This window comes from Synchiropus splendidus, chromosome 7 (assembly GCF_027744825.2).
Source record: "Synchiropus splendidus isolate RoL2022-P1 chromosome 7, RoL_Sspl_1.0, whole genome shotgun sequence".
Classification (NCBI taxonomy): Eukaryota; Metazoa; Chordata; class Actinopteri; order Syngnathiformes; family Callionymidae; genus Synchiropus; species Synchiropus splendidus.
In genome coordinates, this window is record NC_071340.1 from 17,685,906 (window position 1) to 17,700,786 (window position 14,881).

Genomic DNA, 14,881 nt, shown 5'->3' on the forward strand with positions numbered 1-14,881 from the left:
TTTACTCCACTGTTTTCATTGTTTCAAAATGAACTTTTATATTTTAGATGTGTTCAACACAATGTTTACTATGAAGAGAGTGTGGTAGTACTCAGGTTCATTTTCACTTTCCACTTCTGCTTTCCCTCTTGTAATTTAATCTCCGGGGCTAAAAAAGCAATCGAATGCCACATGAACCAGAGAAACAAGCACATGAAGAGCTGTAATTTGTTAACGGTGAGGTTGGTGGTTGCAGCAACAGTGTCCAGCGGTGGAGCAACAGCTGGAGGTTCCGATTGTTAGCTTGAATCTGTACAGAGGAGTTGTTTGCCATTGTGATATTAGGTTAGAGATAATGGAGTACCTTGGTGTTTTGTTGCAGTAGCAATGCAACACGTCGGTCACTATTCTGAAGACCATCTTTTATACATTTAATTATATATTTTGTGAATCATTTCTTGGTGCAAAATTGTTCTATACAGACGTCGTGAATCACATGATCAAGTGCTGAGAAGGATGTTTCACAATCATCAAGTGTAAACACATTTTGTTTTAATCGTCTGGGCACACATCTGAGTCGTTGCATTACACTTGCATCCAAAGTGACCCAGTGCATTCAAACAGCAAGAGAAATAAGTTGCTCTATGAGCCAACTAACCGATCCAACCCGATAAAGTCCAAAAGGAAGTCTTCATTACTATTACATCACACTGCACTACAACAGAGAGAGGTGGGTGGGGAGGAGTGATGTCACGCCGCCAGGACCCTGGTTTCAGTGACCACAGGTCTACATTAGGAACAGCAGCTCAGTCTTGTCTACTTGGAGATGGTGTGTGTCCTTTAGTCCCACCACAGAAGGAAACGAGAAGATGTTGACTCAGCAATAACAATTAATCTAAATGAAGTCTCTCACAAGATGCTACAGTCTTTCTGTGTGGTCTTCTTCACATGCTCCTCAACCCAGGATTCTATTTCTTCTTCATGTCGCTTCCTCATACTTTCAAAGTTTCCCTGGTTTTCAGAGTTTTGGTTGAATTGGGAAATTGTCATCTGACTTAATTCCTCGTCTTGTTTTCGCTTCAGTTGTTGGTAGTTCTTCTTGTAAGACTTCTTCATGCACAACTGTCGAATCAGGATGTCTCTACTTCTCAGTTGCTTCTCCTTCAGATCCTCCACCTCCCTGCCGTGCTTCACCAGCAGACTCAGGAAGTCGGAGCTGTACCTCTGCCGGAACTCGTTCATCTCCTCAGCCTGCTTCCTGACTTGCTCGTTGTTTATCTTTCTCATTTCTCTCATTTCCTTTTGAAAGTTCTCTTGTAGTTCCTTTAAGACCTTTGCCTCCTTTTCATTGCGTTGCTGCTGTTTTTCCTGTTGCTTTTGTTGTATTAGCTCTCGTTTGATTGATGTGTCACTTCTGGATCCGTCTTTGTCATGGTCTCCTGTGTCTTGATCCGTCATGCACTTCTCCAGCTCTTGACTGATGACACCTTCTATAGCTTCAAAGCTACGTTTTCGCTCCCGCTCCAGCCTTTGCATTGTGACTTTCATGAGCTCCTTGTGTTGTCTTTCAAGGTCGTTTTCCTTCCTCGCCATATCTTCTTCACTGTCCTTCAGAATCATGGTCATTGTTTTCTGTATGGCCTCCTCGGCCTCTTGGAACAGCCTTGATTCGTAGCAGCTGCCCCCGTTTTCCGCTACCATTGACTCAATCAGTGTCAACAGTTGGCGGACCTGGTCCCGGTTTTTCTTGTCCTTGTTATTGATAACATGGCACCGTCCACCACATTCCATCACAAGGTTACTGACTCGGCCCTCGCGGTCTTCGGCTATGAGTTGTTCAATTGTCTGGCCTTCCTCGAGTTCGTCTCCTCGGGTGAACACAACAATGGTGTAGTCCTTGGCCTTTTCCCCAAAAAACATCTTGAGTATGTCGACAGTATCTTGCTCTTCCTTAGTGAAGCGATCGAGTCGCAGCACCAAGAGAAAAACGTGAGGCCCAGGGGCCAAATAATTGACACACTTGACAAGCTCTTGCTGAACTCTTTTGCTGGACTGACCGGGATCGAATAGGCCTGGCGTGTCGACTACGACAATCGGACACCCTTCCACCGTCACTTGAGCTTTTTGGCACTTTGTTGTTACCGACCGCATGCCACATTTTGATTCAAATTCCTCAAAGCCCAAAATTGTGTTTGCAGTGGCGCTCTTTCCACAACCAGTCTTCCCGATCAACACCAACCTGAGCATGTCTGTCATGGTTTCTTCTGCCTCATCCACTAGTCCACCACAAGATCTTGGCATCATTTTATGTTGGAACCCAGTAGCTCTCCCAACTTTCATGCTTTTGATGGTATCCAAAAACTCAAGTATCTGTTGGCCGTCTGCTGGGTTGAGGACCAGATGTCTACCCCGGAAGTTCTGACAGAGCTCCTGGATTTCCTCTTTGGCCTGTATGTACTGACGGACTCGGGGATCTGAAGGACTGGAGTCAGTGGCGAAGAGGATCATTGTGTAGTCATTAGCTTGTTTCTGGATTGTCTTCAACTCTTCGAGGTTTTCCTTGGTGAGGGGTCCCAAAGGAAGGACCAGGACAAAAGCATGGACGCCCTCTGGAAACAGGGAAGCACATTGTAATATTTCACTCATCGCTTCCTTCGAAGATTTACCGTACAAGGCAGGCAGCTCCACCAGAGCAAGCTTGTCTCCCCCCACCTCAGCATCATATTTAACTCCAGATTTGAGAGGTCCAGTGTCCCCAAGAAGTGCAGCAGCAATGGCAGACTTCCCAGTCTGAAATCCTCCAAACAGGATCAGATTGAGGGTAGGTTCGGAAGGGAGCTTCAGGGCATCATCTCCTTCTTGATAATTCAGCGACTCCCCTCTGTTGTCCCTCACAATCTTTTCAATTTTCTCCATCAGGGGCAGAAGGTGATTCTGAGAAAAATCTTCATTGCCAAAATCAACATTGTGTTGATTTTGACCAAATTCTTGGATGATACCGTCCAGAGCTGGGTTTCCTCCAATGTAGATTTCGGTCACGATGATCATGCTGTGTCTGTAGACCTTCTGCCCAAAGTGGCTCAAAACACACCTGATTGTGTGACTGTTTTCTTCGGTGAAGTCCGAGGGTTTCACCAACAGCAGTACGACATTCGGTCCTGGCGGGCATTGAGCGACACACTTCTTTATTTCATGCTTCAGTTTTTCCATCGGCATGCTGTATACGTTGGAGGTTTTCACCACAGACAGTGGGATTTTCTCCCACTCACTGCGGACAACTGACTTCTTCTTTATACTGTGAGATACCTCACTTTGCCCTTTGATGAATGAGCTCAGTAGAGTTTGCTCTTGTTGACATTTTCCAAACACCACGATCCTCAATTCTGATGCTGTGAAGAAGAAGGCGAAGTCAAGATGAAGTGCTCAAGTTATTTAGTGTACAATTCTAATCAAGACTCTAGTCAAGTCACGTTAACCATGGCCCAAAATTCAACAAGACCTGGGTGTAATGAAGCTGTTTCACAAAAATACAAAGTGATGGGAAGAAGAGAAAAGTCCGTCTGAAGCACTTAAAAGATGGGAAATGACTTCAAATACTGTAGATGATGGTGGTTCCTTTTTTAACTTGTTTCGAAGAGCAAATTTTGTGTGACGTGTTTTGAACCTACCTCGAGTTGCTAAAGCCGATTGTGCCATGGTTCACCAGCAGGGGGGCAGAAAGGAAACACTGTTGATCAGAATAGATAAGGTAAGTGATCATCCGAATCCCATCCGTCTCTAATATAGGTGTCAAACTTTCTGTTGTATGGATAGTTTCAATGTACTTGTCCTGCATATTTCTGATAAGATGTGATCACTGTTACGGTAACACGTGGCCAGCTGTGTTGTCAGGTTGGTTTTCCAGCTGTTATTGGCCCAAGAGATCTCAGCTTCTTTGGCCAATCTTCTGGCCTTGAAGCAGTGTTGGAAACCTTTGGCTTTCGCCTGCTGATCTTTTTACGATTCTCAGGTACAGATAGTGTGTGAGAACACACCATACAGTATCTGTGAGACGAGTTCTATCCTCTAGCAGAGAGAAATGCAGTAAAGATGAGAGTCGTGACTCACCAGTGTGTGACTCAAATTCCAGTTTCAAATGTTAGGAACAGGTTACTACAAGAGTTAGTTGTTTGATTATGATTGGAACTTACATTGAGAACTGTCGACTCCACGTCACCTTCAGTTTAAAGCCTCCATTCTCACTATCCTCGACACTGCGATCATTAAACAAAGACTGAATTTATTATTTGTCGTTTGGGTGAAATAAAAGTGGAACGCACCTGCGAGCGACTTGCGTCCTGGGACTTCCTGCAGGACTGACTGAGACACACCTGTTTTCAGAAGCAGCTGTGACTCAGCGTTTCAGGAACAGGTGGAGCGATGTCTGCATTCCAGTGGTCGTGCTGTCGTGCTGTGCTGCAGACATTGCTCATTCTGACACTCAATCATGTTCACACACAAGGAAAACCGAAAAACTGACGACTTCTCTGTGACTCTACCAAGCTTATTCTCTCAATTGAAGTATCTCAGCACAGATACGATCGTTATCAAGTAAATTCCTAACCGGAATTTGCGTCATGATTCGTTGACTTAGACCAGTTTAAAATGCAGTCATTCATTCTAATCTCCGCTGACAGTGTTCCTCTGAGGTAACGGAGATCTTTTTGAGGAAGTGCTGCTGCCCATCAAGATGGGGGCGACATGGTTCAGTCTTTCTATTCTCTCCCTGCTGCATGTTTATTGGGTCATCTGCAGGATCAGCAGGAAGTGGCACCCGGGAGCTGCTGCGTCAGATCGAAGCTGCACAAGGAAGGGCTTTTTTGTCTCTGATTTACAATTCCATCATAAGCTTGTCATGTTGGACTTGTAGTGCTTTGTCCCAAAAAAGACCTCTGCTCATCTCCTGGGCTCTGTCATCAGGCGTTGGATAAGAGAGTAAATTCCTGCCAGAAACTATAAACCAATCACAGGCCTGTTCTGTGACTGCTCTGTCAAATGTGCCTTCCCTTCGCTTCTACCCCTGATTCAATTCACTAACTGGTATGGTATCTGAGAAACACTGCCCCCTGTGGCTGAGAACCATTGGGAACCTTGGCTCATTTTTGTTTGCTGCTTCTCAAAAGTTACCAGATTCCGACTCTGCACAATTAGAGGAGCAACAATTGTGTGGTTGGATGCTGTTTTCAGCCAAAATCTCCTGGAAACTTTGCACCTCCCCATCAGACCAACGTGAACCCTTTGTTGCTGCCATCTTTGTTGTTGCTGTGAATGGGTCACTTGATAAATACAGGCTGGTAACATCACAGTTTTCCTATTGAATGTGTTGGCACAGTACAACAGAAGCTTTATTAAATAAAAATATGTGTAAATGATCACAACAATAGGTGTGTTAAAGCATACGAATATGGTGAGGCAGAATGGAGAAAAAAAGCTTATAATCGAAAGAAACAGCAGCGAGACGTAGAAGAATAGAAGTTTGACTCGATGTTACACACTTCATCAATCAACATCAGAGTTGGACAATAATTATGTTTGTTATATTGTAAAGCAGAACTTTGTTGAGGGGAGACTTGTGTGTTTCAGAAATCCTGGGAGAAAGCCAGAATGTTGCGATCACCAGACCCAAATGCTAATCTTTCATGAATCTTCACTGGAATTGTAAGAAAACACACATACAAACAAAAAAACTGCCGTTCGTACACGTCTTTTGGGTCACAGGGTTTTCTTTGATGTCATTAATACTGACACACCGATACTGATGTCATTAACTTCCACACCCTTCATTTACATCTGCAACAGACACTGCACAATCACTGGAGCTACATTCTCAGGTTTCCTGGCCTCCACTGACCAGCGGTAACTTGACCCAACTACAGTATACTGCAGCGAACATTCATGGCCTTGCTCATGTGGTCAATGTCATAAATAATCAGAATCTGTTCCTTTATCGTATTTATTTCAAGCAGCAAATACAAGTTTTCAGTGGCTGAAGTGTGTTCAGGACTCACCCTGGGATGCTGAGGCCGATTGTGCCATGGTTCACCAGCAAGTGGACGGACAGGAAGTGCTGCAGTTCAGTCAAAATAGATTTGGTAAAGAGTTTCCATTGTCTAGCAACTTTCATGTACTTGCCTGGTAGATTTACAATCAGTTCTGATTGCTGTTATGGAAGCCGGCGGGCAGGTATGTTGTCAGGTGGCTTTTCCAGTTATTATCAGTTATTATTGACTGACTGTGACAGATGATAGAGATTCTCTATCAGAGAACACAGTCATCACAAAAAACTCTTGCTCATATATATAAAGTTATATCACAGATATCACAACCCGATGGTACTGTTCGGCTATTGGCTGGCAGATGAGTCTGTCAAACTACACTGCTCAGTACGCTGAGGGCTGACTGGCTGAGTAGCATTCTGTTCACTGCACATAGTTTTACCTGAAACGTTGTTTCAAGCCCTATGATGAAAGGTAAACAATCCGCTTCTTCTCATGGTTCTGGTCCTGAAGTGGAGCCAGAGACCTTCAGCTTTCTCCTGCCGATGATTTTAGCGTATGAAGACTCAAATATCTCCGGAACACAGTATATTTGTTTGTAAGGTTCTGTCCTTAAGTAAGAAAATACCATGAGGATGTGAGTCACTTTTCAGTGTGATTCGAAGTGTAGTTGCAAATGGATGAACTGATTATTACTGGAGCCAGTGATCAACATTGTTCAGTCACCTTCAGTTTAAAGCCTATTTTTCAAAACACTCGAATAATTCAACAATCCCAGATTTAGTTCATAATTTAATCATATAAGATAAATAAAACTCACCTGAAGTCTCCAAGACTCACCCAACTGCTTCAAAAGGCAGAGATAACTCAGGCACTCTTGTTTTTCCAAAAGGCAGATGACGCATCATTGATGTCCACGTTCCATTCGAATGACTTTCCTTTAACTTTCGTTTTGTTATGAAGCTTTTTGCACTTTATCCGTCTTAAAAATACAAAATCTTTCATAATAGCTTTAACCTTTCTATTATTTTTTGTTTTTTAACACCTTCATATTTGAACTGAATCATCTGACGTCATCCTTTCCACAAACCACCACCACTTGTGGTTCAAGTTTAAAACCAACCCTACTTTGCCAATGACAAAGTTAGAATTCGGAAACTATACTGGATCAGCCATCACCCCGGTCGACAAGGTCTTTCACGGTCCTCTTTAATGTCAGTTGATGTCTGATGACTGGACTGACTGTGAGGGAGCATTGTCATAGGGAGGGAAATGTCAGGTAATGTTTACTTGACCCGACAATATCAATAACACCAACAAAAATATCTGGTGAGACAGTGGCACAAATGTAGCATTGACAAATAAAAACTAGAAAAGAAGTGTTGGTGAAGCTATAACACAATTTATTAATCAGAGCAGAATAAATATCCAATAATAATTGTATAAAATGAGTACATTATCATCATAAAACTTTCTTTTTACACCAGCTTTCATGAGGACACAAAATAAACATGTGTACAAGCATGTCACATTACATGAATGTGGTTTAATATATCACTGTTAGTAGGAAAGTAAGGCGTGTTTTAAAAGTTTAGGTACATGTTTGCGTCTTGCATGTCCATGGCCAGGCTCGTCCAGCATCTAGGTACCACTACAGCAGTCCTTCTTAAAAAGTGGGGTCGGCCCCCCTGGTGGGGAGCGGAGCGATGCCAGGGGGATGCATGTGACCTCGGAACATACTTTTTTGCCGTACTAGAATGAAGTGTAATTGCACATCCACTCACAAATTGATGCACTTTAAACCTTCTCTGTTATAGACAAAAACACTGTTAAGAAAGTTATTATTTAATGTAACTTCATCTGTATTAGTTTCTTTTGTTTTAATCTTCACAAGAATACAATGTTATACAGAGGTGTACTTATAATACTTTTATAGACAAATGATACTATGTACAGAAGCAGCAGAAAGTTAAGGGGCTCGAAACTTTTACTTCTTCCTGGGGCTCAACAGAAAATGATTGAGAAGCACCGCTCTACAGTATACTGCAGCGAGCGTTCGTGGCCTTGCTCATGTGGTCAATAATCCAGGCATTTATGTCCTCATCGTTTTTTTTCTGGAGCTCCACGATGTGATTGTTTATGTCACTCAGGTTTTGGGAATTCCGGGTCCTTTTCAACTGGTTGAGCTCCTCCTCTTGCCTACGTTTGAGTCTCTCAAAGTCTTTTTCAAAGCCTTTGTGCCTGCACAGCTGTTTCACAAGGAAGTCTTTTAGTTTCTCTTGCTTCTGTTTAAAATCACTCATTTCTTTTTTGTACTTTGCTTTTTCTCTGCGCACGTCTTGGTCATACTGCTGCCGAAACTTGAGACATTCGTCTGCATCTTTTAGGGCTCCCTCTCGGTACTGTCTTCTGATTTGTGCAATTTGCTTCTTGTATTTTGCTTCTGTTTCGCTGAGTTCCCTTTCTAACTGCTGTCTTTTGTGCTCGTCCTCCTGTCTTTTCTGTTCATACTTCTTTAGTTCCTGCTTATATTCTACTGTCAGTTTAACAGTTTGTTCCTCATCCCATTTGTCAGCCTGTCGCTGGTTTTCCCACCACTTCCTTCTCTCCCGCTCCCAGTAGCTCTGCTTTCTTCTCAACTCCTCTTTCGTCTGAATCAACGACATTATCCGGCCACTCGTCGTAGTCTCATCTTCACATCTTTTGAGTTGCATCAACAGAGCCTCCATTTTCTGATCTGCCATTTGCCTTTGCATCTCCTCCTGCTGTCTTATTAGCCTATTCTCTGCATCTCTCTTTTCCCTGTCCTCCATTATTACTTCTATCTCCCTCTGTATGCAATTCCTCATCTCCAGTATCTTGTTGCTGCTTTCTTTATTCTCCTCTTCCATTCTCTTTATGAGGTCCGTGATGCCCTTTCGCTTGACGTTCATTTCCTCATGGAATTGAATCTCAAGGTCTCTCACTGCTTCTGGAGTGTCTTCCACTCCCTCTTGTTGGGCCTCCTCCTCCTTGCTGTAAACTTCTGCCTTGTAGAAGCTTCCTCCATTTTGGTCCACCATGGCTTCAATCTTGTCGAGCAGCTCATGTACTTGAGCACGATTCTGCATGTCCTTGTTATTCATGACGTGATAACGTCCTCCACATTCTTTGATCAGATTTTTCAGGAATCCTGAGTTCTCCTCTTCAATACAGTCTTCTATTATCTGCCCTCCGAGTTCATCCCCTCTGGTGAACACCACGATGCTGAAATCCTGAGCCCTCTCACCAAAAACCTGGTTGAGGAGTTGTATGGTGGCTTGCTCCTCATCTGTCATGCGGCCGATCTGCAGAACCACTAAGAAAGCGTGAGGCCCCGGGTGCAAATAGTCGACACATTTAACAATTTCACTTTGTATCTCTTCTTTGGGAAAATGTGTGTCAAACAAGCCGGGGGTGTCAACAACAGCTACCTGTCGCCCGTCTATCTCAATTTGAGCTTTTTGGCAGCTGTCGGTTACTGATCCAAAAGATCCTTTGGTTTTGAACTGCTCTGAACCCAAAATGGTGTTTGCAGTGGCACTCTTTCCACTGCCAGTTTTCCCAACCAACACAATTCTCAAACACCTGGCTTGTGCTTCACCTGGCTCGCAGGGAACCCTGCAACACTGGTTTCCATTTGTACTAAAGCAACCCTCAGAATGCGGACGGTATTGAATCTCGTAGCCTGGTATACTTTGTCCTGACTGGCGAAAGTCTTCTCTTCTGACTAAACTGCGCCTGTTGTAGTCTCTAATGACCTTTGGCACCCTGACGGAGCTAAAGCCTGCTCTAACAAATGCAGGCTCATCAGGCGTTTGGAGCATCCGCTCCGTAAAGCCGAGGGGACTTCCTGCCCGCATCTTCTCCACAGTTTGCATAACTTGAGTGACCTGTTCTCGGCTTTCGAGGTTGAGAACGATATTTCTGCCCCTGCAGCTCTGCCTGATCGTCTGGTACATTGTGTTTTCTTTGAGGAACATCCGACCCTCAGTTGTGAGGTCTGATTTGACGGTGATCACAGGAATGATGAAATTTTCCACTTGCTGGCCAAATGCATTCTGTATGGCTTCAAACTCTTGCTTGTCTTCTACCGATAGTTTTTCCAAAGCCATGACCAGCAGGAATGCATGGGCTCCTTGCGGGCGACAGAGGGAGAGGCAATATTGGGACTCCTCCTCTGCGACTGCCTTGCTTTTTCCATGTAGTCGAGGCAGCTCCACCAGGGTCACCAGTTGACCAAACACATCCGCATTTCTAATGCAAAATAAGGAAGCTGCCTGTGGACCTGCCTCTGTCTTTCCCAGAATGGCCTGAGCTACGGAGGCCTTGCCGTTCTTTGATCTGCCACACAAAACCAGGTTAGACACCAATTTTTTCAACCAAATGTCTGGCCTTGGATCAGAGCGAGTTGTGAATTTGAGATACCGTCCACCATTGTAACTCACTATGCTTGCCACCATTCCTCTGAGTTCTTCCTGGTTAAATACCGAATCATGTGGCTCATCCAAGACAACTGTGTAGTGCCTGCCGTAGCACTCCTGAATCAGTTTGTCGATCGCAGCATGCCAAGGTCTCTCGGCACGTCCAGTGATGATGACCATGGAGAGTCTGAAAGCATCTTTTCCAAAACACTCCAGATAATGTCTCAACCTTTTCATCTCTCTGAAGCCCCCAGGGTTTACTAAAATCAGAAGTAAACTGGGCCCAGGATGGCAGAGAGACATGGATTTCTGAATGTCAACTTTGCCTTGGTGAAGAGCCACGCTGTCGATGTCAGGGGTGGTGACGCACATAAATGGCTTCCGCTTCCATATTCCCGGGGATTGCAGCGAGGTGGAGACATTTTCTGTCCCTGTGATGAGGCTTCCCAATGTCCTCTGGTCTTGCTCGCTTCCACCCAGCATTGCCATCCGGAATTCATACCCTGGGAAACAAAGGAAAGGAAAGAGAGGCTTAGTCTCTTGGAATCACAGGTGATGTGGCTAGTTTTCTTGTAGAGGGTCTTACAGTTGATCAGTATGGCTGTTGCTCCATTTGCCATCACTCACCTTGTGATTTTCACGCCTCTATATCAAGTGTTCAAACTGTTCAACTCGGAATGTGCTTTGGGTGGAAGGTTTCGATGTGTGATGTCAGACCTTGACTGTCTTCTCTGGATGTGAGCAAGCAGTGGCTCTACTCTGACTCTCTCTGAGGCTGAGAGTTTTTTCATGAGTAGCCGAGTGTGACATCTCAGACATGGTCAAATAGGCCGAGGCTCACTGTTGCTCAATGTATCTGGGAGTAGGTCGCTGAGGTGACATGACAGATGACACCTGGATATTCTTGACCTTTTCTGCTTCTGTCGACAATGGTCTTTTCTTTCTTCTCCTATTTGCTCAGAACCAGTTCTTCTCGTGTCAAACACGTGAGCACTGTAATGGGAACACGGCTGGAAAACAACTGTGACCCAGATAACCGATGCAAATCTGCCGCTCTCGCAATGCTTTTTGATGTCAGTCATTCATTCTGTCGAGATTGGAGTTGTGAAAAAGGCGTGGTTTGGACGGAGGCCAGCGGACCTTAACACAAATATTCTTTTAAATTGCAAATGACTTGAGAGTCCAGAAGTGGTGGGATCTGTTCAGCAACATGCACCTGCTGCCCCTCTGATGTTGTTAAACCTTAAATCCCAAATGACACAGGTTCCCAGCATGTCTGACGGAAGTGTTCTACGTCCCTGTCTCTCAAACAAGTGTAAGACCTGAAGGAACAACCTGTAGAAAATCTTACCACACTGTGCCACCGCCATCTTGTCCCAGCGTTCCGATTGACTGGCAGTGATTCACAATTCGTACAGTCGCAGCACCTGTGAACGTCATGGAATTTTATTTTCAAAACTGAAAACCAGTGTGTTGCATTGTCTTATATTGTTACATCAGCTACACTGTTTTCAAGGCTGATGACATTCTGGCATTTTTTATTGCCATCAAGAGCTATTGTCCCGTCACAGCCTTCATGACTCTGGCAGGACGTCAAGTGAGCTGTACATAGCTGAAGTGCCTATACCTTTGAGATCGTCAGGTTCTTATCAGGTGAAGAAAACCCCACCTATCGATGGTTGTTAAGTGTTCTATTATGTAATCTGAAGAGAGGGTTAATGAGGTCCTCCTGTGGAGGCCCACAGAGAGTCCTGATCCACTGGTGCACGCTACAAAAGAACTCTGGGACCCTTCGTCACACGAACGTCCACACATCTTCACTCCCATGGCGTAATATACTGAAGTCGGGACAGCGTTTTTTTGTGTCCTACGCTGAGGCCGAAGGCAGCCTTCTGCGTTGCTTTTTGACCCATGTTCCTGGGATGGCACGTCATTTGTTCTACGTGAAACAACGTGTCAGTTGCTATTTAAAGCCGCTCAAACGTTTCAGTCACTGACTGCACGTCAGTAAGACGATGTCCTCAGTATGGGATGCAAAAGTCACTCTTTCCAATGTCACATATATCACGCCATGGGAGTGAGGATGGGTTGGAATATTTGTCTTCACTTATTTGGAATGATTCAACATGAATGTGTAATTCACGCATGCATTAGCACATTAGCCAGGTGGTGGTTATTATAAAGCAGTTGTTGGCATCTATTATTAGCGCGAGTTCACTTCAAACAACACCCTAATTACCCATTATTAACGGTTCATAATCAGGGAATTAGTTCACTAATAGTTGACATGTGTCCTCATTCAATTGAGTTTTTCTATTGAAGTTAAGTTGTTAAGTTTAACTTAGGAGTAACGTCATAGGGCTTGATCTTTAATTTGACTTGACTGTTATCCATTTAGGGGACGAAGAACTATTGTTGTCCGCTGGCATTTCTGATCATAATTACATCAATTAAGTTCAGAATCAGGTCAACAGTCAACTTAAAAATGTCTGTGGTAATTACCTGAAAAACTTCTTCCCTATCAGAATGACGTTGGCTGAATTGATTTCACTGGAGGTTGTGACTGAAAACATGATAGAAACTGCACTGAACTGGGTTCACTTGATACGTTTTGTAGAGCTGTGGCCATTTGTTCTGAGGAAGTCTGTTTACTGTGCTATTTTGATCAGAATATATGGTGTATAGATCTGATATGATTCGTGCTGTGCAAACAAAGTGAAAAAGTTTTGTGTTCACCTCAAGTCAGAGTGTCGGGCATCTCGCCTCCGTCCTCAGCTTTACTGTGGGCCGGCTGCTATTCACCGCCTGCAGGTCCAGAAACATGCTGTTACAGAACACACTTAACATGAATATTGATGAATAATTTATTCTATAACCGTCTGCACTAAAGCAGCAGTAACTGGCTCAGAACTCAGCTGACAATAATTGACTTCACTGTGAAGAAGCTTGAATAACATCGGTCCTCGTGCTCCATTCAGAACAGCTTTATTGTTGTTGCTCAGAACAGAATTCTACAGTATACGACGACTACGGGAATCGTCTGCCATCTGGCGCGAACTGAACTAGTGAATGAAAGAACCCGACCTGTCATTCGGCGTCCGCCAGGCTGCAGTGAGCGTTTCTGACTATGAAGAGAAATAAACACTCGACATTCACACTGCACTCACCCGTTGTCATCCAGCTCACTGACACACAACAACAACATTGTCTGTGCCAGTCTTCTTGAGCTCAGGTGAGTCGCCACGCCTCCCGAGTCTTCAACAAGTCCGACTTGTTTTCTAATGAGGCTAGTTATTCACTCATCAGAGAAGGGGTTAGTCACTGCCATTCATCTGATTGTGTTTCCTTGTTTTGCTTTTGTGTTTGATGGCCTGTTTGACTACACCAGTTCTACTGAAGAAGCTCCCAGAGCTGTGTGTGCAAACCAGTGAACGTGAGTGGTTCTGACTCACTCTCCTCTTTCAAACAGAACAAAGCATCACCTTCATATGAAGCCTTTTGAGTGGCATCACGAGAGGTGATGGAAACTCTAAAGAAAACTCTAGCTATGACATCGAGTCACCTCTTTCTTCACGACCAGAAACACACTCACTCATCTTTTAGGAAGAAATGCCACCACTGACAGGCGACAGTATCATGTTTTAACCCTTTCTGCCAGGGAGAATTGTGGGTCTAAGACCCAGTCCAGAGCCAGGGCGGGGGCGGCCCACCTGTGAGGCCAACAGGAAGTCGGTGAGGGGAGGAGCCTCTGGGGCTGACCAAGCCGAGGGTCACGTCTCCTCTCTGGCTGAGAAACGACTCTGGATAAAAGTGGAGTGTCAATGATAGATGTGGGATTATCACCCGGCAAACATTAGAGCCGAGCGAGCATTCTGCTCTCCTCCCAGTTCCAGCGTCTCCACCCGGTTAGATGGGCCACCTGCCGCGTCCTTCTCATAGCCAGGGTCTTCTGTGGGAGATGTTTGGTTTGTAGAAGAGACACGCCTCGATACAACTGCAAGGCTGGACTGTCCTCACACACTCAGAAAATGATATCTGCTTTTATCCTAGGAGGTCAACGAGTGCGTTTGATTTAGAGACCATCCCCTCCTGGCTGTTTTTGTACTCCACCCTCCCCTGCTGTGCACGCACACACACACACACACACACACACACACACACACATTTGTATCTCTATCCTTGTGGGGACCTCTCTTTGCCATAACCCTTTCCCCAGATTCTCCCCCTAAACCTAACCATGCAAAACAAATGGCTAAACTTAACCAGGACTCTGAGCCAAACTGAATGAGCCAGTTATTTCGACGTTGTCATCCTTAAATTGAGGGCTAACCTGCGGGATACGGCCAAAATGTTTACAAAAAATGCAAATGGTCCTCAACAGGATGTGTTTTGTGTGGAATTAGTCCCCAGAAGTGAGGATAAACA

The 14,881-nt window shown here is 44.5% G+C and overlaps 3 protein-coding genes across 5 annotated transcripts in view; 1 reads left to right on the plus strand and 2 right to left on the minus strand.

The window, feature by feature from the left end:
* Positions 1–14,881, plus strand: part of prdm6 (PR domain containing 6) — a 72,276-nt gene that overhangs the window by 43,938 nt on the left and 13,457 nt on the right. The gene's annotated exons all lie outside the window — the stretch shown is intronic.
* LOC128762425 (GTPase IMAP family member 8-like) lies at positions 548–4,474 on the minus strand. Its single transcript, XM_053870693.1, has 4 exons — positions 4,299–4,474; positions 4,170–4,232; positions 3,648–3,706; positions 548–3,368 (listed from the first exon to the last, which is right to left on the minus strand). Exons 3-4 carry the CDS (start codon positions 3,673–3,675, stop codon positions 889–891), a joined length of 2,508 nt encoding a protein of 835 aa, XP_053726668.1. The 5' UTR covers positions 3,676–3,706; positions 4,170–4,232; positions 4,299–4,474; the 3' UTR covers positions 548–888.
* On the minus strand, positions 7,406–13,669 carry LOC128762413 (uncharacterized). Of its 2 annotated transcripts, none has more exons than XM_053870660.1 (4): positions 13,624–13,669; positions 13,193–13,261; positions 11,808–11,883; positions 7,406–10,959 (listed from the first exon to the last, which is right to left on the minus strand). In XM_053870660.1, exons 3-4 carry the CDS (start codon positions 11,824–11,826, stop codon positions 8,048–8,050), a joined length of 2,931 nt encoding a protein of 976 aa, XP_053726635.1. In that variant the 5' UTR covers positions 11,827–11,883; positions 13,193–13,261; positions 13,624–13,669; the 3' UTR covers positions 7,406–8,047. The 2 variants fall into 2 exon arrangements, with proteins under 2 accessions (XP_053726635.1, XP_053726636.1); XM_053870661.1 differs by having other exon boundaries at positions 13,541–13,635.